We start from the raw sequence: 27,499 nt of genomic DNA, 5'->3' as shown, positions 1-27,499 counted from the left end.
CTTTTAATTTAGAATGTGAAAAAGGCTTAACTTTACTAGCTCTAGGCATGCACAGGACCTTTTGTTTTACTGAGAATGGTAAACTGCCAAATAGGAAATTTTAATATTTTGTTTCAAACTTTAAGTCCTTTGCCCATTTAGAGCATTGTAGAAATGTGTCTAAACCAAGGAAAGAGTGTGAAATGTTCTCTTATGCCCTTCCCAGGCTGAAGCTATAGGTGAACTTTAACCGCAGTTACTGGAGTCAACACAATTTTGTTTGAGCTCGGAGAGAGCGGGCGATGTCACTGAACCGGATTTTTCAACCTTGTGTTACTGCTTTATGAAAGGAGTTTAAATGTTGGAACAACTCCAGATAAATTGCTTAGGGTATGTTTTCAATTATATTTGGTTAAAATCCCTTCCCTCATGCAGGTTGGTGGTTCTACCAAGGTGCGCGCTCGTGATGAAATAATGCACGGAGGGGCACCTGGGGTCTTCCTCCACCATCAAAGCAGGAAAGTCGCCATATGACCTATAACTGTGTCAGTGTGACATTAAACCCAACAAATGAATCATTCTTTAGCTCATGCTATTCTGTTTTCTTAGTGTCTTATGGAGAGTGGGAGGTTGTTGGTTTGCTGTCTGGCATACAAAGAAGTTCAAAATGGTACTAGCAGCTACCTCACTTGGTGCTCAGCTTTAAGAAGATAGTACTAAGACTGGTCAGCCTGGTGTCAGTATATTGTGACTTGGTAGGGTATCATGTCATATGTTTACGGCATGATATTCAAGTGCATTTGATAGAGCAGCACTATTAACTTTGGCATTGCGCTCGATGCTAGAAGTAAATATCATCGTTTATCTGACTGAAAAATTGTTGAAAAAGATACTAAACCTGAACACACACACTCATGAATATTTTTTTTTCTGTATGATGTAAAACTTAAAAAAATTCCCACTGAAACTGCTTGGCAATGCTCTATTTGAAAATGCTTTCATAGCAATGTCCCTTTTGTTACCCAATGTTAAATTCATTCAGATCACTCTCTTTAAAAAAAATGCTGCCAGTGGGAGAGGCTTGTTTTCCCTATATGGCTATTTGGAAAAAATTTAAAATCTTATCTGCTGAAACTGCTGGCCCAATTTTTAAAATAATTTCTCACAGCATATTTCCTAGCAATCAAGCTGTGAATGTCAGTGGAGCCACCATGGCCTTCTTGTTTCTTAAACATTTTCGCCTCTGCCCTTCCAGTCTAAAACCTCAAAACCTAGAGTTTAGATATTTGACATATCATAGTACTATGTAGGGCTCTGCAACAAAGAAATCATGTACCCATTTAAGTCAGGTGAGCGATATAGGTCCTGTTGTTTAGAAACTTGGTCTGTAGAATTTATTAAGACCTCTCTTAGCTTTATTGTACTGCTCATGAGAGCTAAAAATAGAAACACATTTAAATAAATTCTCATGAATCAATTGGTGGATCTTCACCAAGCTTGGTGTGTAGCATCCTTGTCTCACATTTGTTGAAATGGTATTGATGGTGCCTTAGGAGCAGCCAGAGGTAAAAATAGAAAACTCTTTTGATGACTTCTTTTAATGAACCACTTGATGAATTTTCACTAAACTTGGCCTGTAGCATTCTTTTAAGATCCTCTGTCAACATTGTTCAAATGGGGACACTTGACCCCTTTTAGGGGCTGCCAGAGCTTAAACATATTTCATACTAAACACAGTTTGTGATGCAGTGTGCCATGCATATATTGAAGGTCAAATAGTTAAGGCTATGTGAGCGACTTGTGGCCATGATGGCACTCCTGTTTTGAGTTTATTGTTCATCACACATTAACCTATCATTAATGTATTTTCAGACTAGAGATGGTATTGAAGAGAAATTGGCTGAATGTTGTGATGCTGAAAGTAAACAAGTTGTAAAGGTGAGAGAACTTAATTACAGATATCTATATTTATGCAAAGAAATTGGCTAATATTGTTATTTCTATCAACCTAAACATGGATATTTGGAGATCTTCCTTGATGTTTAAGGGAGAAAAAAAACCCAGAGCAATAACAGTAAGGACCACAAACTGAAGAGAAAAAAAACCCATAAAAAATCAGAGGACATAAATTTAAATAAGAAAAACCAGAAAATCTCCAAATCTTTACTAATTGTTGTGCCTCCCAAATTTTTAGCTCACACTGAGCCAAAGGCTCAGAGTGAGCAATTGTGATCGCTCACCATCCGACGTCAGTCCGTCTTTTTCCTTTAAACAATATCTTCTCCTAAACCACAGCCAATTTGATGAAACTTCCACGAGGACTGATACGTGGATGGTCTTCCTTTAAAATGTCAAAGAATTGAATTCCATCACGACTCTGGTTGCCATGGAACCAAGAAAAAACTTTAAAAAATCTTCTTGTTCGTCCCAAACCTCAAGGCCTAGGACTTATGATATTTGGTCTGTAGCTCACTAGGTCCTCTACCAAATTATCAAATTATCCACCTAGGTCAAATCTTCCCCCCCATGGTCCCACATGTTTTATAATAGACTTATATGGGAAAACTTTGAAAATCTCTTATCCAAAACTAAGCCTAGGGATTTGATATGTAGTATGTCGCATCATCTTATTGGGCCCTCTACAAAAGATTATATCAAATTAATTCCCCTAGGATAAATATGCCCTGCCTGGGGGGTTACATTGTGTCTATAGCCTTATATAGGGAAAAACTTTGAAAACAACTTGAAAAATCTTCTTTGTCAAAACAAAAGGCCTGGTCTTTGATATTTGGTAGTAGCATCAATAGTGGGCCTCTACCAAGATTTGTTCAAATGATCCCCCTATGATTAACTGTGCCCCGCCCATGGGGTCACATGGTTTATATAGACTTGTATGGGGAAAAAAATTACAAATCTTACCTGAAACACAGACCTAGGCTTTGATATTGGTAGCATTTGCCTTGGTCCTCTACCAAGAGTTTTTCCAGATTATTCCCCTTGGGTGAAAAGAGGCACTGGGGCCCCCTGCCACGGGCGTCCCTAGTTTTTACATAGACATATATCGGAAACAACTTTAAAAAATCTTTTTAACCTGAAAACACATGTCTCTGCTTTGATATTTGGTATGTTTCATTGCTAGTGGTCTACTTACCAAATGTTCTAGGTTATGTCCCTGGGGTGAAAGAGCCCTGCTCTGAGGCCCAATTTTACATAGACTTGTAGGGAAAAAACTTTAAACATCTCTTGTCTGAAAGTTCAGGCCTATGCCTTTGATATTTTTGTTATGGATCATTGCCTAGTTGATTCTACCAGAATGTTCGAATTATGCCCCGGGGTGAAAATAGGCCCCGCCCCAGTGGTCCACTTGATATTGAGTTATAAGGAAAAAATACTTCAAAAATTATCAGATCATATTTCCTAGACCTGTTTAATATATTTACCTTAATGGACCCCAAGTGATAAGGGTCACCCGACTGTGACCTTGACCTAATTGACCTACTTCTTGTTTTTAGCTGCACTCTGATCACAAAGTGCTCGGGGTGAGCTATTGTGATCGCATCGCCCCGCCTGGTGTCCGTCTGTCCGGCCACATTTCCTTTTAAACAACATCTCCCTCCTCCTAAAAACACCAGGCCATTATTGATGAAACTTCACATGGGATGTTCCCTGATGGTCTCTTTACAAATTGTTCAAAGATTGATTCCCATACTGAACCTCCTCGGGGATTGCCATGACCGAAAGGAAAAAACTTAAAATCTCTTGCCAAAACCGCAAGGCGTAGAGCCGCGATATCTTTTTTTGGCATGTGTCAAATCATCTAATGGTCCTCTATAGATTGTTCAAATTGTGCCCCTGGGGTTAAAGGTGCCCCGCCCCAGGGGTCCTTCAAGTTTTACCTAGACTAATAGGAAAAAACTTTAAAAGAATATTGTCCTATGTAAAATCAAGTGACCCCTGGGCGGGGTCAATTTGACCCCTGGTTCTTATTTGAATATTTTACATTGTTTACACTACTTGCTTCTTACACTACTTCACCAAACGTCAGGAGTGATAAGTGTGAAGTATAGTTGTGCATATTATCATCACCTTCTAATTAAATTATTTTTGTCATGATCCTTGATTTGTCAGATTCTTTGATCTGTGCTATTCCTCCTATAGCACTGGTTGAAATATTTTATGAACTATGCCCCTTTTTACTTAGAATTTTAGGTTAAAGTTGTGATGCACTTTTTTTCTGTCTCGTCATATGACTGAATGACTTTGATTCAAACTTAAAATAGTTGTTCCACATTATTGACTACAGGATATGACACATGATGCATTACTCTTGCAGAAATAGACCATTTGTGACAGTTGAGCTTTTCATACACTTTCTCTCTATCTCTGTTATTACCTAATACATTTGACTTAAACTGTTGTCAAGTATAATCACCCACATTGAAGTCATTAAGCACTCCAGTGACAGTTTCAGTTTTCCAACTTTGGCTGTCTCCTGCGACAACTCTTGTGTTTAGGTTGACAAGGCTTTTGGAATAGTCTCCTTTGCTATCAATACATTGTTGTCTGTACAATAACTTCCATACTTCTGAAATTTTAATGCATATGGTAGATAGCAATGAGAGACTGAAATAAAGATAACTACCTACAAAGCTTTCAGTATTATAGATTATTTCCATTGTAAAATAGTGTTGGTAAGTGGCTGTCGCTAAACTATATTCTTGTGTTTCAGGGAATTCATCAGGTTGCTATCAGTAGTTTAGCAGAGTTGACATCCAAGTGTATAGAACAGTTTCACAAGGCTGGGGAAATGATACTTATACAAAAATCTGCAATCATAGACTTTCCTGCATGCAGCTTTACTTTACTCAGGTAACTGATACATAAACATACAGTTAGAATTTTCCTGATAGCAGTTACATTTTATTCAGATAACTCATATAGAAATCTGCAGTCACAGTGTAAAACTTTACTGTGGTAACTAGTACAGAAATCCGCAGCCATGAACTCTCCTTGTAGTTGCACCCCCACCCCCAACAACAAAGTTGTAAGGGGGGTATACTGGTTTCAGTCTGTCCATCCATCCATCCGCACCAACTCTCCTCATCCACTTGACACACTTTATTGAAATTTCACACAAGTGATCAGTAACAACGGTAGTTGTCCATGATGCATGTTAGGTTCTTTCATAAAAAAAAATTGGAGAGTTTTACGGGACTTTTTGTTTTTCTTAGTATAAATACTGTATAACTAGTCTGCATATATGCAATCTTGTGTGCACCTTATCTCTGAATTCATGCGACGCAATTTAAATGCACTTAACACAATTGATCATAGTGACCCTATTTGTGCAGGTGCTTGTTGGTTATCAGAAAACTGCTGCAACAATTCCTGGACTTTGTTTTTTAGCTCACCTGGCACAAAGTGCTCATTGAGGTATTGTGATCGGCTCCCGTCGTCAGTCCGTCCCGTCTGTCCACACTTTCCTTAACAACATCTCCTCCTAACCAAAAACCAACAGGCCAATTTGATGAACCTTCACCAGGGATGTTCCTTTGATGGTCTTCTAATAAAAATTGTTCAAATAACTGAAACAATTTCCATACAGATTCTGGTTTCCATGGCAACCAAAGGAAAACTTTAAAAAATCTTTGTTCTCAAAACCAGAAAGCCTAGAGCTTAGATATTTGGTGTGAAGCATTGCCTCGTGGACCTTTATCAATTTTGTTCAAATCATGACCCCAGGGTCACAAATTCACCCCGCCCCCGGGGTCGCTTGATTTAACATAGGAAAATCTAAAAAATCTCTTCTCAAAAACCATAGGCCCTAGCGCTTAGATATTTGCCATGTAGCATTGCCTTATTGGACGCTCGACTAAAATTGTTCAATCATCCCAGGTCAAATGACCTCACCCATGGGTCACTTGATTTAACATAGGAAATCTTCAAAAAATTTCTAAAATAAACCAGAAGGCCTAGAGCTTAGATATTTCACATGTGCATTGCTAGTGACCTCTACAAAATTTGTTCAAATTCATACCCCCGGGTCAAATTGACTCGCCTCATGGGATTACGTTGATTGTAACATAGAAAAATCTTCAAAATAAACCAGAAGGCTAGACTTAGATATTTCATTTGTAGCATTGCCCTAGTGGACCTCTAACAAAATTTGTTCAATCATGACCCCCGCAGGGTAAAATTGGACCCACTTTAATGAAGGTCATAGAGCTTAGATATTCACATTCGCATTGCTTTTGGACCCTCTACAAATTTGTTCAGATCATTACCCCGCCCCAGGGGTCACTTGATTTACATAGGAAATCTTCAACATTTTTCTAAAAATAAAACCGAGAAGGCCCTAGATGTTAGTATTTGATATGTACCATTGCCTATATACTTCTCAAAATTGTTCAATCATGACTCCTTGGTCAATTGACCCCACCCCATTGTGTTGGCGCTTTTAGCTTTAGCGAAGAATTTTTTTCAAGAAAGCAATTAAATTCAGGTGAGCAATATAGGGCCATCATGGCCCTCTTGTTGTTAATATCCTATATACATACAGTTCGCATATGTAATCTTGTACGCGCCTATTCTCCCGAACCCTTGCACACAATTTAATGAAACTTAACACAAGTGATCAGTACCAACACTAGTTGTGCATGGTGCATGTTATGTTTCTTTTAGATTATGGAGTTTTGTTTTTGTTGTACTATGCTATATACATAGATCTGCATATGCAATCGTGTGTGCAAACCAATCTCCGAACCAGTGCCACACAATTAATGAACTTCAAACACAAGTGATCAGTAACCAACCTTACTTTGCAAGGGGCATATTAAGGGTTTTCTTTCAGAAATTTTTTTGGCAGAGTTAAGTGAGCTTTGTTTTTTTTGATACTATACTATATACATAGAGTCTATATACATACAGTCCACATAATTATGCAAGCTTGTGTGCATCAAATTGTAATGTACTGTGTCAGTGTGTGTGGGGGTGGGGGTGGGGCAGTACATTCATCAATTTCAGTTATAGCTCTAGTTTTATTTCGCAAATCCCTTTTGTGGACTTACAAGTTTTTTAGCTCACCTGTCACAAAGTGACAATGTGACTTTTGTGATCGCGGCGGTGTCCTTCGTCCGTCTTCCGTCGCGTGCTTCCGTAAACTTTTGCTTGTGACCACTCTAGAGGCCACATTTTTCATGGGAAATCTTTATGAAAGTTGGTCAAATGTTCTTTCTTGATGATATCTAGGTCAAGTTTCGAAACTGGGTCACGTGCCATCAACAACTAGGTGTCCGTAGTTCTAAAATAGAAAAAACCTTGTGACCTTCTATAGGCCATAAATTTTCATAAGATCCTTCATTAAAATTGGTCAGAATGTTCCCCTTGATGATATTAGATCAATTCGAAACTGGGTCACCGTGGGTTGAAAAACGTAGGTCAGTATGTCTAAAATAGAAAAAAAAAAAAAACATTGTGACCTCTCTAGGGCCATATTTTTCATGAGATCTTCATTATATTGTGAGAATGTTAACCTTGATGATATCTAGGTCAAGTTCGAAACTGGGTCACCTAGGGTCAAAAACTAGGTCATTAGGTCCTAAAATAAAAAAAAACCTGTGACCTCTCTAGAGGCCCATAAAAATTTTTCTCATGGATCTTCATGAAAATTGGTCAGAATGTTCACCCTGATGATTCTAGGTCAAGTTGAAACTGGGTCACGTGGGGTTAAACCAACCTAGGTCAGTAGATCTACAATAGAAAAACCTTGTGACCTTCTAGATGCCAATTTTCATGATATCTTCATGAATTTGGTCAGAATGTTCACCTTGATGATATCTAGGTCAGGTTCCGAAACTGGGGTCATGTGGGGTCCAAGAACTAGGTCGTAGATCTAAAAATAGAAAAAAAACCTTGTGACCTCTCTAATGCATATTTCGCAATGGATCTTCATGAAAATTGGCAGACTGTTTACTGATTAATATCTAGGGTCAAGTTCGAAACTGGGTCACGAGTGCGGTCAAAAACTAGGTCAGTAGGGTCTAAAAATAGGAGAACCCTTGTGACCTCTCTAGAGGCCGATATTTTTCATGGATTTCATGAAAATTGGTCAGATTGTTTACCTTGAAGATATCTGGGTCAAGAGTTTCGAAACTGTCACTGGGTTTAAAAACTAGGTCGTGATCTACAAATAGAAAAAAAACCTTGTGACCTCTCTAAGGCCATATTTTTTCATGAGATCTTCATGAATATTGTCAGATGTTCACCTTGATGATATCTAAGTCAATTCGAAACTGGGGTCCACGTGGGTCAAAAACTAGGTCAGAGTAGGTCTAAAAAATAGAAAAAACCTTGTGCTCTCTAGGGCCATATTTCTCAAGGATCTTCATAAAATTGGTGAGACTGTTGCAGCTTGATGATATCTAGGTCAGTTTCGTACGGGTCAGTGGCGATCAAAACCTGTCAGTAGTCGAAAAATAGAAAAACCTTGTGACCCTCTCTAGAGGCCATATTTTTCACGAGATCTTCATGAAAATTGGGTGAAATGTTCAACTTGATGATATCTAGGTCATGTTTAAAGTGGGTCACGTCCTTCAAAAACTAGGTCATTAGGTCAATAAAGAAAAACCTTGTACTCTCTAAGAGGCCAATTTTTCATGGATCTTCATGAAAATTGGTCAGAATTTTTTATCTTGATATATCTATGTCACTATGTCAATAATAAAATAACGACGTCATCCTCAGTTCAACACTGGGCATTTGGGGATCGGGAGCGATTCAGGACATCATGGTCCTCTTGTTTATAGAGTTACATCCCTTGTTTGTTACTATAAATAGGATATTTTTGTAACTTTTTCGCTCACTCTGTCACAAAGTGGCTTTTGTGATCGTGCAGGCGTCCGTCGTCCGTCATCCCGTGCGTGCGTGCGTCATTCCGTGAAACTTTTGCCTTGGACCACTCTAGGTCACATTTTTCATGGGATCTTTTGAAGTTGGTCGAATGTTCTCTTGATGATATCTGGTCAGTTTGAACGGGGCCACGTGCCTTTCCAAAACTAGGTCAGTAGTTTCTACAATAGAAAAACCTTGGTGGCTCTCTAGAAGCCATTATTTCACAGATCTTCCATGAAATGGTCAGAATGGTCACCTTGATGATATCTAGTTCAGGTTCAAACTGGGTCCGTGCCATCAAAAACTGGTCTGGTCTATTATAAAAAACTTGTGACCTCTCTAGAGGCCATATATTTCACAAGATCTTCATGAAAATTGGTCAGACGTTCACCTTGATGATATCTAGGTCAAGTTCGAAACTGGGGCACGTGCCATCAAAAACTAGGTCAGAGGTCAAATAATAGAAAACCTTGTGACCTCTCTAAAGGCCCTATTTTTCATGGGATCTGTATGAAAGTTGGTCTGAATGTTCATCTTGATGATATCTAGGTCAAGTTCGAAACTGGGTTACTGTGGTCAAAACTAGGTCGTAGGTCTAAAAATAGAAAAACCTTGTGACCTCTCTAGAGGCCATATATTTCATGAGATCTTCATGAAAAATTTGGGCAGAATGTTCACCTTGATGATATTTTAGGTCAAGTTCGAAACTGGGTCACGTGCCTTAAAAAACTAAGGGGCAGTTAGGTCAAATAATAGAAAAACCTTGTTGGGCCCCGCTAGAGGCCATATTTTTCATGGGATCTTTATGAAAGTTGGTCTGAATGTTCGTCTTGATGATATCTAGGTCAAGTTCGAAAGCAGGTCACGTGCCATCAAAAACTAGGTCAGTAGGTCAAATAATGAAAAAACCTTGTGACCTCTTTAAAGGCCATATTTTTCATGGGATCTGCATGAAAATTGGTCTGAATGTTCATCTTGATGATATCTAGGTCAAGTTTGAAACAGGGTCATGTGCGGTCAAAAACTAGGTCAGTAGGTCTAAAAATAGAAAAACCTTGTGACCTCTCTAGAGGCCATACTTGTGAATTGATCTCCATAAAAATTGGTCAGAATGTTCACCTTGATGATATCTAGGTCAAGTTTGAAACTGGGCCACGTGCCTTAAAAAACTAGGTCAGTAGGTCAAATAATAAAACAACCTTGTGACCTCTCTAGAGGCCATTTTTTTCATGGGATCTGTATGAAAGTTGGTCTGAATGTTCATCTTGATGATATCTAGGTCAAGTTTGAAACTGGGTCAACTGCGGTAAAAAACTAGGTCAATAGGTCTAAAATTATTAAAATCTTTTGACCTCTCTAGAGGCCATATTTTTCAATGGATCTTATTGAAAATTGATCTGAATGTTCACCTTGATGATATCTAGGTCAGTTTCGAAACTGGGTCACGTGCAGTCAAAAACTAGGCCAGTAGGTATAAAAATAGAAAAACCTTGTGACCTCTGTAGAGGCCATATTTTTAGCTCACCTGAGCAATGCTCAGGTGAGTTTTTCTGATCGCTCGATGTCCGGCGTCCGGCGTCCGTCGTCTGGCATCTGGCGTCTGTCGTCTGTCGTCCGTCGTCTGTCAACATTTAGCTTGTGTATGCGATAGAGGCTGTATTTTTCAATTAATCTTCATGAGTATTGGTCAGAATGATAACCTTGATGAAATCTAGGCGAGTTCGAAAATGGGTCATCTCGGGTCAAAACTAGGTCACTAGGTCAAATCAAAGAAAAAACCTTGTGTATGCGATTAGAGGCTGTATTTTTCATTTAATCTTCATGAATATTGGTCAGAATGTTAACTTTGATGAAATCTAGGCCGAGTTCGAAAATGGGTCATCTCGGGTCAAAAACTAGGTCACTAGGTCAAATCAAAGAAAAACCTTGTGTATGCGATAGAGGTGGTATTTTTCAATTAATCTTCATGAATATTGGTCAGAATGATAACCTTGATGAAATCTAAGCCAAGTTCGAAAATGTGTCATCGCGGGTCAAAAACTAGGTCACTAGGTCAAATCAAATAAAAACCTTGTGTATGCGATAGAGGCTGTATTTTTCAAATCTTCTTCATGAATATTGGTCAGAATGATAACCTTGATGAAATCTAGGCCAAGTTCGAAAATGGGTCATCTCGGGTCAAAAACTAGGTCACTAGGTCAAATCAAAGAAAAACCTTGTGTATGCGATAGAGGCTGTATTTTTCAATTGATCTTCATGAATTTTGGTCAGATGATTGCCTTGATGAAATCTAGGCCGAGTTCGAAATGGGTCATCTCGGGTCAAAAACTAGGTCACTAGGTCAAATCAAAGAAAAACCTTGTGTATGCGATAGAGGCGGTATTTTTCAATTGATCTTCATAAATTTTGGTCAGAATGATTACCTTGATGAAATCTAGGCTGAGTTCGAAAATGGGTCATCTGGGGTCAAAAACTAGGTCACTAGGTCAAATCGAAGAAAAACATTGTGTATGCAATAGAGGCTGTATTTTTCAATTGATCTTCATGAATTTTGGTCAGAATGATTACCTTGATGAAATTTAGGCCAAGTTCGAAAATGGGTCATCTGGGGTCAAAAACTAGGTCACTAGGTCAAATCAAAGAAAAACCTTGTGTATGCAATAGAGGCTGTATTTTTCAACTGATCTTCATGAAATTTAGCCAGAATGATTATCTCGATAAAATCTAGGCCGAGTTCGAAAATGGGTCATCTGCGGTCAAAAATTAGGTCACTAGGTCAAATCAAAGAAAAACCTTGTGTATGCAATAGAGGCTGTATTTTTCAACTGATCTTCATGAAATTTAGCCAGAATGATTACCTTGATAAAATCTAGGCTGATTTTGAAAATGGGTCATCTGGGGTCAAAAACTAGGTCACTAGGTCAAATCAAAGAAAAACATTGTGTATGCAATAGAGGATGTATTTTTCAATTGATCTTCATGAAATTTGGGCAGAGTGATTGCCTTGATGAAAACTAGGTCGGTTGGGTTATCTGAGGTCAAAAACTAGTTCACTAGGTCAAATTAAAGAAAAACCTTGTGTATGCGATAGAGACTGTTTTTATGCCCCCGAAGGGAGGCATATAGTTTTTGAACCGTCTGTCCGTCTGTCGGTCTGTCAGTCTGTCAGTCTCCTCAATTTTCGTGTCTGGTCCATATCTTTGTCATCAGTGGATGGATTTTCAAATAACTTGGCATGAATGTGTACCACAGTAAGACGACGTGTCGCGCGTAAGACCCAGGTCCGTAGCTCAAAGGTCAAGGTCACACTTAGACATTAAAGGAGAGTGCATTGATGGGCGTGTCCGGTCCATATTTTTGTCATCGATGGATGGATTTTCAAATAACTTGGCATGAATGTGAACCACAGTAAGACGACGTGTCGCGCGCAAGACCCAGGTCCGTAGCTCAAAGGTCAAGGTCACACTTAGACATTAAAGGAGAGTGCATTGATGGGCGTGTCCGGTCCATATCTTTGTCATCATGCATGGATTTTAAAATTATTGGGCATGAATGTGTACCACAGAAAGACGACATGTCGCGCGCAAGACCCGGTCCGTAGCTCAAAGGTCAAGGTCACACTTAGACATTAAGGATAGTGCATTGATGGGCGTGTCCGGTCCATATCTTTGTCAACCATGGATGGATTTTCAAATAACTTGGCATGAATGTGTACCACAGTAAGACAACGTGTCGCGCGCAAGACCCAGGTCCGTAGCTCAAAGGTCAAGGTCACACTTTGGGGGTTAAAAGGTCATTTTTCATGATAGTCCCATTGTGGGCGTGTCCGGTCCATATCTTTGTCATTCATGCATGGATTTTAAAATAACTATGCATGAATGTGTGGCACAGTAAGACGACGTGTCGCGCGCAAGACCCAGCTCCGTAGGTCAAAGGTCCTAAACTCTAACATCGGCCATAACTACTCATTCAAAGTGCCATCGGGGGCATATGTCATCCTATGGAGACAGCTCTTGTTTTCAGTTGATATTTATGAAATTTGGTCAGGTTGATTGCCTTAATGAAATCTAGGTCGAATTTGAATATGGGTCATCTGAGGTCAAAAACTAGGTCACTTGGTCAAATCAAAGAAAAAACTTCTGTATGTGATAGAGGCTGTATTTTTCAGTTGATCTTCATGAATTTTGGTCAGAATGATTGCCTTGATAAAATCTAGGTCGAGTTTGAACATGGGTCATCTAGGGTCAAAAACTAGGTCATATCTAAGAAAATGCTTGTTTTATTGCAAGAGACCAGTTTTTTGGTCCAATCTTAATGAAAATTGGTCAGAATATTTGTTTCCATGAAATCACTAGGTCAAACATGTTTTACACTGTTATGGAGTGTTTCTTAGGTGAGCGACCTAGGGCCATCTTGGCCCTCTTGTTTATGAGATCTTCATGAAAATTAGTGAGAGTGTTCACCTTGATGATATCTAGATAAAGTTCAAAACAGGGTCAGGTTCCTTCGAAAACTAGGTCAATACTAAGGTCAAATGATAGAAAAACCTTGTGACCTCTCTAGAGACCATATTTTTGAATGGATCTTCATGAAAATTGGTCAGAATTTTTATCTTGATAATATCTAGGTCAAGTTCAAAACTGGGTCACATCAGCTCATACACTAGGTCACTATGTCAAATAATAGAAAAAACGACGTCATACTCAAAACTGGGTCATGTGGGAAGAGGTGAGCGATTCAGGACCATCATGGTCCTCTTGTTTTTTTTTTGTGGACCTACATTTTTTTTAGAATTTTTTCCCTTTGTTGTTCCTGCCCTTTGGGCTTCAGTTCTTTTAATTTTGCTCCCATCCTCCTCTGATATAATCCTCTAGGGGTATATTGCCCTGCTTGGTGGAACTCTTTGTTTTTCGATTTCACTCTGTAAAACCAGAGTTATGGCCCTTGGCTTATGAATAAGGGCAAAAAAGTTTGTGTCACATGTATCATAAAATATACTTGATCTACATTAAACATTACAAGATTGTTATATAGCATGTGAAGTTGTGTGCCTAATGTGTTCTCTGTTGGATTTCACATTTGGCCAAACCAGAATTATGGTCCTTGGTTTAATGAAAAATAAAAACTGACAAAAATATTAAAAATTAATAAAACAACATACATTGAAATGAAATTCAGATGTCAGTATAGAAATATATTGACAATTCCAGTTCCATTGTAATGTTACGGTATAGGTCTTGAATATCAAAATGGGGAAAAGGTGTGTAGTTGGCCAGGAAACTTAGTCGATAGACCATCGGAATGGTATTCCGAGGGCCCAGGTCTGAGTTCTGGTCTGGCTGCACATTTTTCTCAGCCTGCGACATTTGGCAGCAAACGAGGGACAGTGACAGCATTACACTTGTTAGTCTCCGACGCCTGTAATTGCTTATAGGTAAAGTACTCGCTGAAATTCGAGGACAAATTTCAAAAATGGTGGGAAAAATGTCACGTTACAGGACTTGAATATTAAAATGGGGAGAAGGTGTGTAGGCAGCTGGTAGCTCAGTCGGTAGAGCATCTGAACCATATTCCAAGGCCCCAGGTGCGAGTCCCGGTCTGGCTGTACATTTTTCTCACCCTGTGACAGTAACTTAATAGAGAATAATAACAAGAATGTAATAATATATATATCATATACAAAATTATTGTAGTATTCGGGTTGACCAAATTATATAATACATAGCATTTACAAATTATTTTATGATATTCAGGTTGACCAAAGTTTTGACAGCAGAAATTGGAATATTGTCAACTAAATTCGTGGAATGTTTAAACAAGCAGGTAAATTTTAGTTTTTGTTATTTATCAATGTGCATTAATAGTAATATTTAGACATTAGGTTAGAACAAATGGTCAAAAATGTCATTAGAAGTCTAAACAAAACATTCAGAATTGACATATTTCCACCTGTCTATTTGCCTATTAAATGAGTTGAGAGGGGAGGCTACACTGGAATCACTATGTCCTGTCCATCCCTCGGTCATTATATAGCTCTGTCCGACACCTGGTCAGATTTTTATAAAAATTTACAGGAGTCAGTGATATAAAACCTAGGAAATTGTGTATATTGTTGGCTAATCCTGCTTAGATTATTTAGTGTTGATGGTGAGCTATTGTTGGATGTCCACAAAACCATTTTATCAGGACTATACTTTTGGTGTTTACCTTTCATTCATGCAGAATGGCCACGGCCGCCAGGGGGCAGGTCTCCTAATGTTGCACAATGTTTCAGCAGCAGAACTTTTGCATATTTCCTAAACAAAATTAATAACCTATAAATAAACTTAATACACTTTTAGACTAAACCTTATAACCTTAGGATAACCTATACTGTGTTGGTGCGCCATAAACCCCCCCCCCCCCCCCCCCCCCAAAAAAAAAATTATAACCTTAGGACGGCCAGCACATATTTATGCAATCTTGCCAGGCATATGTGTGTTTTTGACAACATAGAAAATGACGTCAGTCGACCTTAAGCTATTTCCGGAAGTAAATAAAATGAAAGTAGAAATGCTAAAGTTGAAAACAAAAGCCGCATTTTGATTCGTAGATAGTCAGGGTTACGCGCAGGGGTCACCCCCGTCTAAATGTATGTGCGTGGACTTCTTTTTTTTTTCTTCTTTTTTTTTAGTACAGCATATCAGCTTTTAATCTATGAAAAAATATTTGAGCTCTGGATAAACACAAATCCCAAGGGTACATTGATAATTTTGGAACTTCATCAAAGGCTCAAAATGTCATTTTTGATGTTATCTGAGAGTGTCAGTATATGCCTCAGATGTAAGATATAACCGTATTTGAGAACTGCAGACCTAGACATTTCAGAAATATTTTCAAAATAAGTTTCATGTAATAAATGTTGTTTCTACGGAAGCATGAAAGGGCCATCAGACGCTAATACGTTTTAGTATGTTAAGGCTGCAGAAAGGACATACAGATTTCCTAAAATGCATTTTAGTTTAGCCATTTTTGTCTCAAACGTCAGTTTTCATACAGATGTGTTAAAAAATGTCGAAAAAGCACTGATTTTTAGATAAAAAATGATTTCTCTAATAACCTTAGGACGGCCAGCACACATTTATGCAATCTTGCCAGGCATATGTAAAACTATGTTTTTGACAACACAGAAAATGACGTCACTCGACATTAGCTATTTCCGGAAGTAAATAAAATGAAAGTAGAAATGCTAAACTTGAAAACGAAATCTGCATTTTGATTCGTAGATAGTCAGGGGTTACCCCATCTAAATGTATCGTTCAAAATGTCATTTTTAGTTCAAGTCACCAAAGTAAAACCTAGAGGTGAGCCTTTTGAAATACCGGTTTTTAGTAGTTTTTTCTCGGACGTAGGCCTCAGTGCGTTTAGTACGTTCCGGCGTCCGTCGTGCTTTCCGAAAACTTTTGTTGTGCATTGGGGTCACATTTTTCATGGGATCTTTATGAAAGTTGGCAGAATGTTTATCTTGATGATATCTGGTAAAGTTGAAACTGGGCACGTCCCTTCAAAAACTGGTCAGAGGTTTTAAAAATAGAAAACCTTGGACCTCCTAGGGCCCATATATTCACGGTTTATTATGAAAATTGGTAATTGTTCACTTGATGATTTGGTCAAGTTTGAAACTGGGTCGTGCCTTCAAAAACTAGGTCATAGGTCTAAAAAGAAAAATTGGCCCTCTTAGGGGCCCTTTAAATTTAAAGATTTTCATAAAAATTGGTCAGAACGTTCCCTTTGATGATATTGGTCAAGTTCAAAAATGGGTCACGTCCCTCAAAAATAGGTCGTAGGTCAAAATAAAAAAAACCTTGTGACCTCTCAAAAAGGCCATATTTTTCGGGGATTGTATGAAGGGTTTGAATGTTCATCTTGATGATATCTGGTAAAGTTAAAACTGGGTCCGTGCGGAAAAAAACTAGGTGTTTTTTTAAAAATAAAAAAACCTTGTGCCCTCTTAGAGGCCATTATTTCTGAGTTTCATAAAAATTTGGTCAGATCTTAATCTTGATTATTTCTAGGTAAGTTGAAAGTGGGTCAGTGCCATCAAAAACTGGTAGTAGGCAAAAATAAAAAAACCTTGTGATTCTGGGCCAATTTTTTATGGGATCTGTATGAAAATTGGTTGTGTTATTTGATGAAATCTAGGTAAAGTTCGAAACGGGCCCACGGTTCAAAACTAGGTCAGTAGGTCAATAATAGAAAAAACCTTGCAAACTTTTAAAAGGGCCCATATTTTTCAGGGGATCTGTATGAAATTGGTTGAAGTTATCTTGATGTTTGGGTCAAGTTCGAAAAGGGTCATGTGCGGTCAAAAATGGTCAGTAGGTCTAAAATAAAAAAAACCTTGTGACCTTCTAGAGGCCATACTTGTGAATGGACTCCTAAAAATTGGTCAGAATGTTCCCCTTGATGATACTAGGTCAAATTTGAAAACGGGGTTCCGTCCCTTAAAAAAACTAGGTAAGTAGGTCAATAAAAAAAAAACCTTGGCCCTCTCTAGGGGCCCTTTTTTTTGGGGATCTGTATGAAGTTTTTTCTAAATTTTCACTTGATGTATCAGGTCATGTTTGAAATGGGTCAAATGGGGTAAAAAAATGGTCGTGGTTAAAATTATTAAAATCTTTTTGACTTTCTGGGCCCCATATTTTAAATGGATCTTCATGAAAATTGATTTTTGAATTTTCCCTTTGATGTATTGGTCAGTTTCAAAAACTGGGCCCGTGCGGTCAAAATCTAGGCGTGGGTAAAAAAATTAAAAAACCTTTTGTGCCCCTCTTAGAGGCCATTTTTTCATGGTCTTCTAAAAAATTAGTGAGAATGTTCCCCTTGATGATATTAGGTAAGTTAAACAGGGTACAACCTTAAAAAACCCTTGGTAAATAGGTCAAATAATAAAAAAATTTGTGACCTTAGAGCCCATTTTTTCAATGGTTTCAAAAAATTGGTCAGAATTTTTATCTTATAATTTGGGTCAATTTCCCAAAACTGGGTCTATGAGTCAAAAATGGTCCTATGTCAATAATAGAAAAAACGACGTATACTAAAAAGGGGTCATGTGGAAGAGGTGAGCGTTTCAGGACCTAGGGTCTTTTTGAGTTGCAAAGGTGCAGTATATGCTCAGATGAAAGATATAACCGTATTTGAGAGCGGGACCTGACATTTCAAAATATTTTCAAAAAAAGTTTTGTTTATAATGTTGTTTCTACGGAAGGTAAAAGGGCCATCAGACGCTAATAAGTTTTAGTATGTTAAGGCTGCGGAAAGGATATAACCATATTACAACTGCATCTATACCTTTTGTACTCAAATACAGTTTCCATCCAGTTTGACTGAAACTTTGCATACCTTATCACCAAGAAATGGGCATGCGCATATTGTTAGGACTTTCATGTTTGGTAATTATGTCTCCCGTCTCCCCTGTCCATCCGTCACTTCAATAACTGGAGAACCATTTGACCTAGAACCGTCAAACTTCATAGGATGGTAGGGCTTATGGAGTAGACAACCTCTATTGTTTTTGGGGTCAGTCCATCAAATGTCAAGGTCACAGGGGCCTGAACATGGAAAACCATTTGAGAACCACTTGACCCAGAATGTTGAAACTTCATAGGATGATTGGACATGCAAAGTAGATGACCCTTATTGATTTTTGGGTCACTTGATCAAAGTTCAAGGTCACAGGGCCCAGAAATTGGAAAAACGTTTCTGATCAATAACTTGAGAACCATTTGACCCAGAACCTTTAAACTTAATAGGGTGATAGAGTGGATAACCCTTATCAATTTTGGGGTCACTTGAGCAAAGGTCAAGGTCACAGGGGCCTGAACATGGAAATCTCTTTCCGATCAGTAACTTGAGAACCACTTGGACCAGAATGTTGAAACTTCATAGGATGATTGGACATGCAGAGTAAATGACCCCTATTGATTTTGGGGTCACTTGATCAAAGGTCAAGGTCACATAGCCAGAACATGGAAAACCATTTCCAATCCATAACTTGAGAACCACTAGGCCCAGAATGTTGAAACTTCTTGGGATGATTGGACATGCTGAATGGATGACCCCTATTGCAGCCAGCCATCATTGTCTCTTGGTCTTTTGCTCCTGTCCCCTATTGACTTCTTACCTATTACTGTGCACTGGGGGAGATATGCGTTTTTCTACAAAAGCATCTTTTAGTTTTTAGCTAACCTGAGCATGAAGTACTAAAGCCAAGCTATTTTGATCACTTACCTTTGGGTGGTGGTCTGTCCAATCGTCCTTCATTCATCTATCCTTACTCTTCATCAAACTAAACCTCCTCTATTTGGTGGAAGTTGATGAAACGTGTCCTGGTTGTTCCTTGTACCAAAAAAGTTCAAAGAACTTAATTATGTGTTGAATCCTGGTTGCAATGACTACCAAAAGAAAAATTCACCTTCTTGTCTTACGGCCAGGCTCTGAAAAAGTTTATTTTATAAATGTTCCATGGGTGACCCTATACAAAAACCAGGGGCTTTGTCACTTTGTATATCAGTGTAATGTTAGGGTTCAGTCATTTCAGTGGAATTATGGCCTCTAATTTGTTGCATTTTACAATGTCTGTGTGAAGGGCTTAACAGAGTCTGTTTCGTGCCCAGTCCGTAACTCTGACACATTTTGAAATTATATGGTACAAATGTTTCCCATAATGAGACGATGTGTCATGCACAAGACCCAGACCTCTTGCTCCAAGGTCAAGGTCACAATTGGAGGTTACAAGTTTAGAGCATAAGTTTCAAATCCCGTTCTTAACTCTCCCATTCATCAGTGGATTCACAAATGTTTCCCATAATGAGACAACTTGGCATAAGACAGGCCCCTGTCTCAAAGGTCAAGGTCACACTTAGAGGTCAAAGATAATAGGTTATTTTTGGTCTGGTCAACAACTTTACTTTGCATGGATGGAATTTCAAGTAACTTGGCACAAACACAAACACTCACAATAACAAATTGATTTGTCGCATGTAAGATTTAGACTGATAGCTCTAGGTCATACTTGGAGATAAAACATTTTCGGTATTTTTTTTCTGGTCTGTAACTTTTTCATGCTTGGCTATATATCTAAATAACCTGGCATAAATATCCACAATTGCAAGACAATATGTGCAAAGGTGAAGGTCACAGGCACCCAAGTAATTAGCAATTTTCTTTTTTTGTTGGGTACATAAAATTACTTCACTTTTATTATGCGCCCGAAGGAATGTGTTATGTTATACCCCCGGTGTCAGTCTGTCCGTCCGTTAGCAATTTCGTGTCCGCTCTGTAACTCTTGAACCCCTTGAAGGATTTCAAAGAAACTTGACACAAATGTTCACCACACCGAGACGACGTGCAGAGAGCGCATGTTTTGGATGTCTCACTTCAAGGTCAAGGTCACACTAAGGGGTCAAAGGTCATATCAGTTTGTTTTGTGTCTGCTCTGTAACTCTTGAACTGCTTGAAGGATTTCAAAGAAACTTGGCACAAATGTCCACCACACTGAGACGACATGCAGAGCGCATGTTTCGGATGACTCGCTTCAAGGTCAGGGTCACACTTAAGCGTGAAAGGTCATATATGACTTTGCTTTGTGTATATTGCTCTGCATTGCAGTGCTCTTGTTTTTATTTGGGTTATCCTTTTTTGTTCACTTACTATAAAAATTTTTTGAATTACTTCCCTTTTATGTTACTATAAATAGCTTATTTTGAAACTTTTTTATTATTGACTATAGGGAAAAACTGAGGCCATTTTCCTGTGGTACAGCATGGATGGTACCTCCAATTTTTAGGTGTATTTTGACATACCTGTACCTGGTTAGAATTTTTTGTGGACTTAGATTTTTTTTTGAATTTCTTCCCTTTGTTGTTTCTGTCCTTTGGGCTTCAACAGTCAAGTTCTTTAAATTTTGCTCCCATCCTCTGATGTAACCCTTCGGGCGTATATTGCCCCTCATGGCGGAGCTCTTGTTTGATAAAGTACAATACATGTGTTTTTATGCCCCCAAAGGCGGCCATATTAAATTCTCACCGTCCGTCCATGTGTCCGTGTAAATTCTTGTCCGGGCTGTAAGTCTGCCATCCAATAAGGGAATTTGAAATAACTTGGCATAAATATTCACCATAATGGGACGACATGTCATGTGCAAGACCCAGACCCCTAGCTTTAAGGACAAGGTCACACATAGAGGTTGAAGGTTAACAGGGTCTGTTTCGTGTCTGGTCCATAACTCTGCCATCCATGAAGGGATTTTGAAATAACTTGGCATCAGTGTTACCCATAATGAGACGATGTGTTGTGCGCAAGACCCAGATCCCTAGCTCCAAGGTCAAGGCAATACTTAGAAGTCAAAGGTTATCAGGTGTCTGGTTCATTACTCTGCCATTCATCAAGGAATTTTGAAATTACTTGGCATAAATGTTCCCCATAATGAGACAAGGTGTCATGAGCAAGATCCAGACCCCTAGCTCTAAGGTCAAGGTCACACATAGAAGGTTAAAGGTTAGCACGGTCTTTTTCTTGTCCGGTCCATAACTCTGCCATCGAGGAAGGGATTTTAAAATTACTTTGCATAAATGTACCCTATAATGAGATGATATGTTTTTTTTTTGCGCATATCGATCCCTGGACCAACTGCACAGTTTTCTCACCCTGTGACATTCGGCACCCAACACAGGACCATGTCATGCTTGCTTTGGTCAGTCTTACGACGCATGCAGTATTACGTACATCCGGAACTCGAGAACGAGTTTCTAATTTATGGGGGTGTATGTCATGGCACGGACTTGGTTATGTTAGGGGAGAAGATGTGTCAGGCAGCTGGTTAGCTCAGTTGGTATAGCACTTGCCCTGTAAGCGAGGGGTCCCGGGTTCGAGCCCCGGACTGACTGCACATTTTTATGCCCCCCTTGAAGGAGAGGTATATTGCTTTGCAGATGTCGGTCGGTCTGTACCAATCTGTTTCCAGATGATAAGGTTTGGAGGTTGGTCATTACCAGCAGATGACCCCTATTGATTCTGAGATCAGTAGGTCAAAGGTCAAGGTCACAGTGACCCAGAACAGTTAAACGGTTTCCAGATGATAACTCAAGAATGCTTGGGCCTAAGATCATGAAAATGATAGGGAAGTTGGTCATGACCAGCAAATGACCCCTATTGATTTTGAGGTCAAAGGTCAAGGTCACAGTGACCTGGAACAGTTAAACGGTTTCTGGGTGATAACTTAAGAACGCTTGGGCCTAGGATCATGGAAGTTGATAGGGAGGTTGGTCATAACAAGCAAATGACCTCTATTGATTTTGAGGTCAGTAGGTCAAAGGTCAAGGTCACATTGACCTGGAACAGTTAAAACATTTCTGGATGATAACTTGAGAACGCTTGGGCCTAGGATCATGAAACTTAATAGGGAGGTTAATCATGGCCAGCATATAACCCCTATTGATTTTGAGGTCTATAGGTCAAAGGTCAAGGTCACATTGACCCAGAGCAGTAGAGCATTTCTGTACAGTGACCAAATAATTTCTGTTCCTTCAGCAATTACTGAATGCATCAAGGGGGGCATTTCGTGTTCTACGAGCTCTTGTTCTCACCCTGTGACTTAACCAAATTGAGAGAGTGTGTTATGCTTATGACCCGGGTCTCTCAGGTCAAGGTCACAAAATGATTCATACCTAAACTATTCTGGCATATTTTGTGCAGACAGCTGTAGCATTCTTGGGCATGCGTCAGGGGCATTTGTTACCAATAGTGACAGCTCTTGTTTTTTAGCTCACCAGAGCCAAAGGCTTAGGGTGAGCTATTCTGATCAGTCACCGTCCGGCATCCGTCCGTAAACTTTTACTTTAAACGACATCTCCTCATAAACGGCTAGGCCAATTTCATCCAAACTTCACAGGAATGTTCCTTGGGTTAAGCTCTACAAATATTGTTCAAAGAATTGAATTCCATGCAGAACTCTGGTTGCCATGGCAACCAAAAGGAAAAACTTAAAAAATCTTCTTCTCAAAAACCAGAAGCCCTAGAGCTTAGATATTTGGTTTGAAGCATTGCCTAGTGGACCTCTACCAAGTTTGTTCAAATCATGACCCTGGGGTCAAAATTGACCCTGCCCCAGGAGTCAATTGATTTTACATAGGAAATCTTAAAAAATCTTCTTCTCAAAAACCAGAAGCCCTAGAGCTTAGATATTTGACATGTAGCATTGCCTAGTAGACCTCTACTAAAGTTGTTCAAATCATGACCCTGGGGTCAAAATTGACCCCGTCCGAGGGGTCAATTGATTTTACATAGGAAAATCTTCAAAAATTTTCTAAAAATATAACAGAAGGCCTAGAGCTTAGATATTTGACATGTAGCATTGCCTAGTGGACCTCTACAAAATTTGTTCAAATCATGACCCCCGGGGTCAAAATTGACCCCGTCCCAGGGGTCACTTGATCTTACATAGGAAAATCTTCAAAATTTTTCTAAAAATAAACCAGAAGGCCTAGAGCTTAGATATTTCATGTGTAGCATTGCCAAGTAGACTTCTACAAAATTTGTTCAAATCATGACCCCAGGGTCAAATTGACCCTGCCCCATGGGGTTACTTGATTGTACATAGAAAAATCTTAAAAATTTTTCTAAAAATAAACCAGAAGGCCTAGAGCTTAGATAGCATTGCCTAGTAGACCTCTACTAAAGTTGTTCAAATCATGACCCTGGGGTCAAAATTGACCCCGCCCGAGGGGTCAATTGATTTTACATAGGAAAATCTTCAAAATTTTTCTAAAAATAAACCAGAAGGCCTAGAGCTTAGATATTTGACATGTAGCATTGCCTAGTGGACCTCTACAAAATTTGTTCAAATCATGACCCCCGGGGTCAAAATTGACCCCGCCCCAGGGGTCACTTGATCTTACATAGGAAAATCTTCAAAATTTTTCTAAAAATAAACCAGAAGGCCTAGAGCTTAGATAACTCTACCAAGTTTGTTCAAATCATGACCCTGGGGTCAAAATTGACCCTGCCCCAGGAGTCAAGATTTAATAGGAATCTAAAATTTTCTCAAACAGAGCTAGAGCTAAGATATTGACATTAGCATGCTAGTAACCTACAAGTTTTCAAATCATGACCTGGGTCAAAAGACCGCGAGGTCATTGTTTAAGGAAATCTCAAAATTTCAAAAATAAAAAAACTGAGCTTAGATATTTGACATGTAGCATTGCCTAGTGGACCTCTACATAATTTGTTCAAATCATGACCCCGGTGTCAAAATTGACCCCGCCCCAGGGGTCACTTGATCTTACATAGGAAAATCTTCAAAATTTTTCTAAAAATAAACCAGAAGGCCTAGAGCTTAGATATTTCATGTGTAGCATTGCCAAGTAGACTTCTACAAAATTTGTTCAAATCATGACCCCAGGGTCAAATTGACCCTGCCCCATGGGGTTACTTGATTGTACATAGAAAAATCTTCAAAATTTTTCTAAAAATAAACCAGAAGGCCTAGAGCTTAGATAGCATTGCCTAGTAGACCTCTACTAAAGTTGTTCAAATCATGACCCCCGGGGTCAAAATTGACCCCGCCCCAGGGGTCACTTGATCTTACATAGGAAAATCTTCAAAAATTTTTCTAAAAATAAACCAGAAGGCCTAGAGCTTAGATATTTCACATATGGCATTGCCTAGTGGACCTCTACAAAATTTGTTCAAATCATGACCCCCAGGGTCAAAATTGACCCCGCCCCAGTGGTCTCTTGATTTTACATAGGAAAACCTTAAAAAATCTTCTCAAAAACCAGCAGAAGCCCTAGAGCTTAGATATTTGACATGTAGCATTGCCTAGTAGACCTTTACTAAAGTTGTTCAAATCATGACCCTGGGGTCAAAATTGACCCCGCCCCAGGGGTCACTTGATTTTACATAGGAAAATCTTCAAAATTTTTCTAAAAATAAACCAGAAGGCCTAGATCTTAGATATTTGACGTGTACCATTGCCTAGTAGACTTCTACAAAATTTGTTCAAATCATGACCCCCAGGGTCAAATTGACCCCGCCCCATGGGGTTACTTGATTGTACATAGAAAAATCTTCAAAATTTTCTAAAAATAAACCAGAAGGCCTAGAGCTTAGATATTTGACATGTAGCATTGCCTAGTGGACCTCTACAAAAGTTGTTCAAATCTTGACCCCCCCCAGGGTCAAATTGGCCCAGCCTCAGGGGTTACTTGATTGTACATAGAGAAGTCTTCATAAATTTGCTAAAAATAAACCAGAAGGCCTAGATCTCTTAGATAATTGATATGTAACATTGCCTAGTAGACTTCTTCAAACTTTATTCAAATCATGACCCCCGGGGTAAAATTGGCCCCTCCCCAGGGGTTACTTGATTGTACATTGGAAAATCTTCCAAAAAAATTCTAAAAATCATCAGTTTGACATTTGAAACATGTAGCTCATGTTACTCTGGTGAGCGATCCAGGGTCATCATGACCCTCTTGTCTCTATTGTCTTTGAAAATTCCAAAACAGTGTGTAATTCACATTGAAAATGATGCAATGAGTATTGGTTATTGTTGGTACAACCTTTTCAAACAACCCTTTTATTGTGGGTATGAATAGCTTTTATTGAAAGCCTTAGCTTGAGCTGTTTGTCAGAAACAGTGATGTCATTTAGCCTTTTCACCTTGTCAGTTGGTACAATTTAGAAATTATAATATTTTTGTTGATTCAGGAGGGTGATGATGAATTGAAAGTCAATCAGTTGGTGACAAATATCTACTTGGAGGTAAGATACTTACAAAACCTTTTTCCTCCTCGACCCAAAACCATACGTTAAGTGCACAGAGATGTACTTGGACATATTTCCAGTTCCTCCTCAAAGAGAGCTACCATAAATATTCAAATTATAACCAAGGCAGTTATTAGAATCAGACAGGTCAAAAGTTTTGGATTGGCAATTATTAACATCATCAAGTTTTTCTTCCCATTAAGTGTGGCATAAAATAATCACACCATCCATCTGTCCATCGTCTCTATTCCAATCAATAACTGAAGACCACTTTTGCACAGGAACCTCAGCTTTGTAGGCAGGTTAGTTGTGACCGACATATTTGAATATTGGTTTATTGCTGGAAGGTCAAGGCCATGGTGACCTCGAGTTGAAATTGGTTTCCAATCAATAACTGAAGAAAGCTTTATCCCAGGATCCTCAGACTTCAAGGGCAGGTTGCTTGAAATCCAAGCTCACAGTGACCTTGAGCTGAAAACTGGTTTGAGTGGTAACTCAAGAATGTTTCATTTGAGGAACCTCAAACTTCGGAGGTGGTTGTTTGTGACTGGCAGGTGACCCTATTGATTTTGAGGTTTGTAGGTTAAAGTTCAAGCCTGTGATGATCTTGAGCTGCAAATTGGTCAAACTTGGTTGGCAGGTCTCACTTTATCAAGTTCTTTGGGACTTCTTGTTTCAACATCAAACTCAGTCCTAAGCAGAGAGATACAACCAATTTCAGTGAATTGCCAATTTATTATAGTGGAGCCTTGCTAACCCGAATCCTTCCTTAACCAAATGCATTTTCTGGTCCCAAATATTTCCATGCATTATAAGTTCCTTACCGGTTGAACCGAGCGTCCTATGGCCTCAGCAGTTTTATCCGAGGTATCTCTTTAAACGCTTCATTGCACCTCAGTTACTAAGGCAAACATAGTTGCTGTAAAAGCTTTAGTTGAACAGATTGCACACTTGTTGGTGAAAGATATAGCCAGTTGTTCTGGCATATCAGAAGGCAGTGTGCAGACAATTCTCAAAAAGTGTTTGGACCTGAGAAAGGTTTGTGCTAGGTGGGTACCTCATTTGCTCACTGAGAATCAAAAGAAACAATGCCTTAAATGTGCCTGGGAACTTTTGAAAACATAACAAAGTCTGTGATAGTCTGGTTATTTCTAACTTGCTAACAGGTGACGAAAACTGGATGCACATGTTTGAGCGACAGAGAAGGTCTGATAATAAGCAATTATAAGCGAAAGAGAACCATAAGTTCTAAAAAGATGTTGTATGCAATTTTCTTCAGTTCTGGCAGATTTATCAGTGTCTCAAACAGATACCAAAAGAAGACTATCTATCTGCTTTTTAGCTTTTCTATGATCCATACGAGTTCGGATTAGGGCGGTTTCACTGTATTTGCAATAAAAGTGACAAAAAGCAGATTAGTTTGATTCACTGAATTATTAATATCATATGTTTTGCAATAGTTGTATCTTTACTTTCCTTTTAAATCAGTATGTTACTTCATAATAGTTTATGCATTTTTCAGGCCAGTAACAGTAGTTCTTACATCCAAGATGGTTTCCAGCTTTTACTTCCTGTACTGCAACAGGCTGCCATAGAGAGGAACCAGGCACCACAAGACTGATACCAGGTCTACGAAGTGCCAGAAGATTACCATAGTTTTAGCAAGACATCATACATGCTGTTCTAGATGAAAAGTGCTTGAAATATGACTGAATACATTACTGAGAGATTGCACCAAAATTTTTAAGTCATAAAATACAATTAACTATCTAAGGTTGTGTGTTGATATGTATCATATAAGACCAAGTATAACAGTGAAAGCTTG

At 38.9% G+C, this 27,499-nt stretch overlaps 1 protein-coding gene across 1 annotated transcript; it reads left to right on the top strand.

The window, feature by feature from the left end:
* The first annotated feature begins 276 nt into the window (after window positions 1-276).
* On the top strand, window positions 277-27,499 carry LOC123557430 (protein FAM114A2-like). The gene is made up of 6 exons (XM_053543774.1): window positions 277-369; window positions 1,852-1,917; window positions 4,709-4,848; window positions 14,622-14,691; window positions 25,618-25,671; window positions 27,197-27,499. The coding sequence occupies exons 3-6, from the start codon at window positions 4,787-4,789 to the stop codon at window positions 27,293-27,295; spliced, it is 285 nt and encodes a 94-aa protein (XP_053399749.1). The 5' UTR covers window positions 277-369; window positions 1,852-1,917; window positions 4,709-4,786; the 3' UTR covers window positions 27,296-27,499.

Source organism: Mercenaria mercenaria, chromosome 5 (assembly GCF_021730395.1).
Source record: "Mercenaria mercenaria strain notata chromosome 5, MADL_Memer_1, whole genome shotgun sequence".
Lineage (NCBI taxonomy): Eukaryota > Metazoa > Mollusca > Bivalvia > Venerida > Veneridae > Mercenaria > Mercenaria mercenaria.
This window is presented reverse-complemented; position numbering and strand designations above follow the sequence as displayed.

Bases quoted from the DNA above. Each gene is read 5' to 3' on its own strand.
- LOC123557430 (XM_053543774.1), top strand. From the start codon at position 4,787: ATGATACTTATACAAAAATCTGCAATCATAGACTTTCCTGCATGCAGC. The intron at 4,849-14,621 runs GTAACTGATACA...TATGATATTCAG, and splicing joins TGCAGCTTTACTTTACTCAG to GTTGACCAAAGTTTTGACAG. The intron at 14,692-25,617 runs GTAAATTTTAGT...TTGTTGATTCAG, and splicing joins TGGAATGTTTAAACAAGCAG to GAGGGTGATGATGAATTGAA.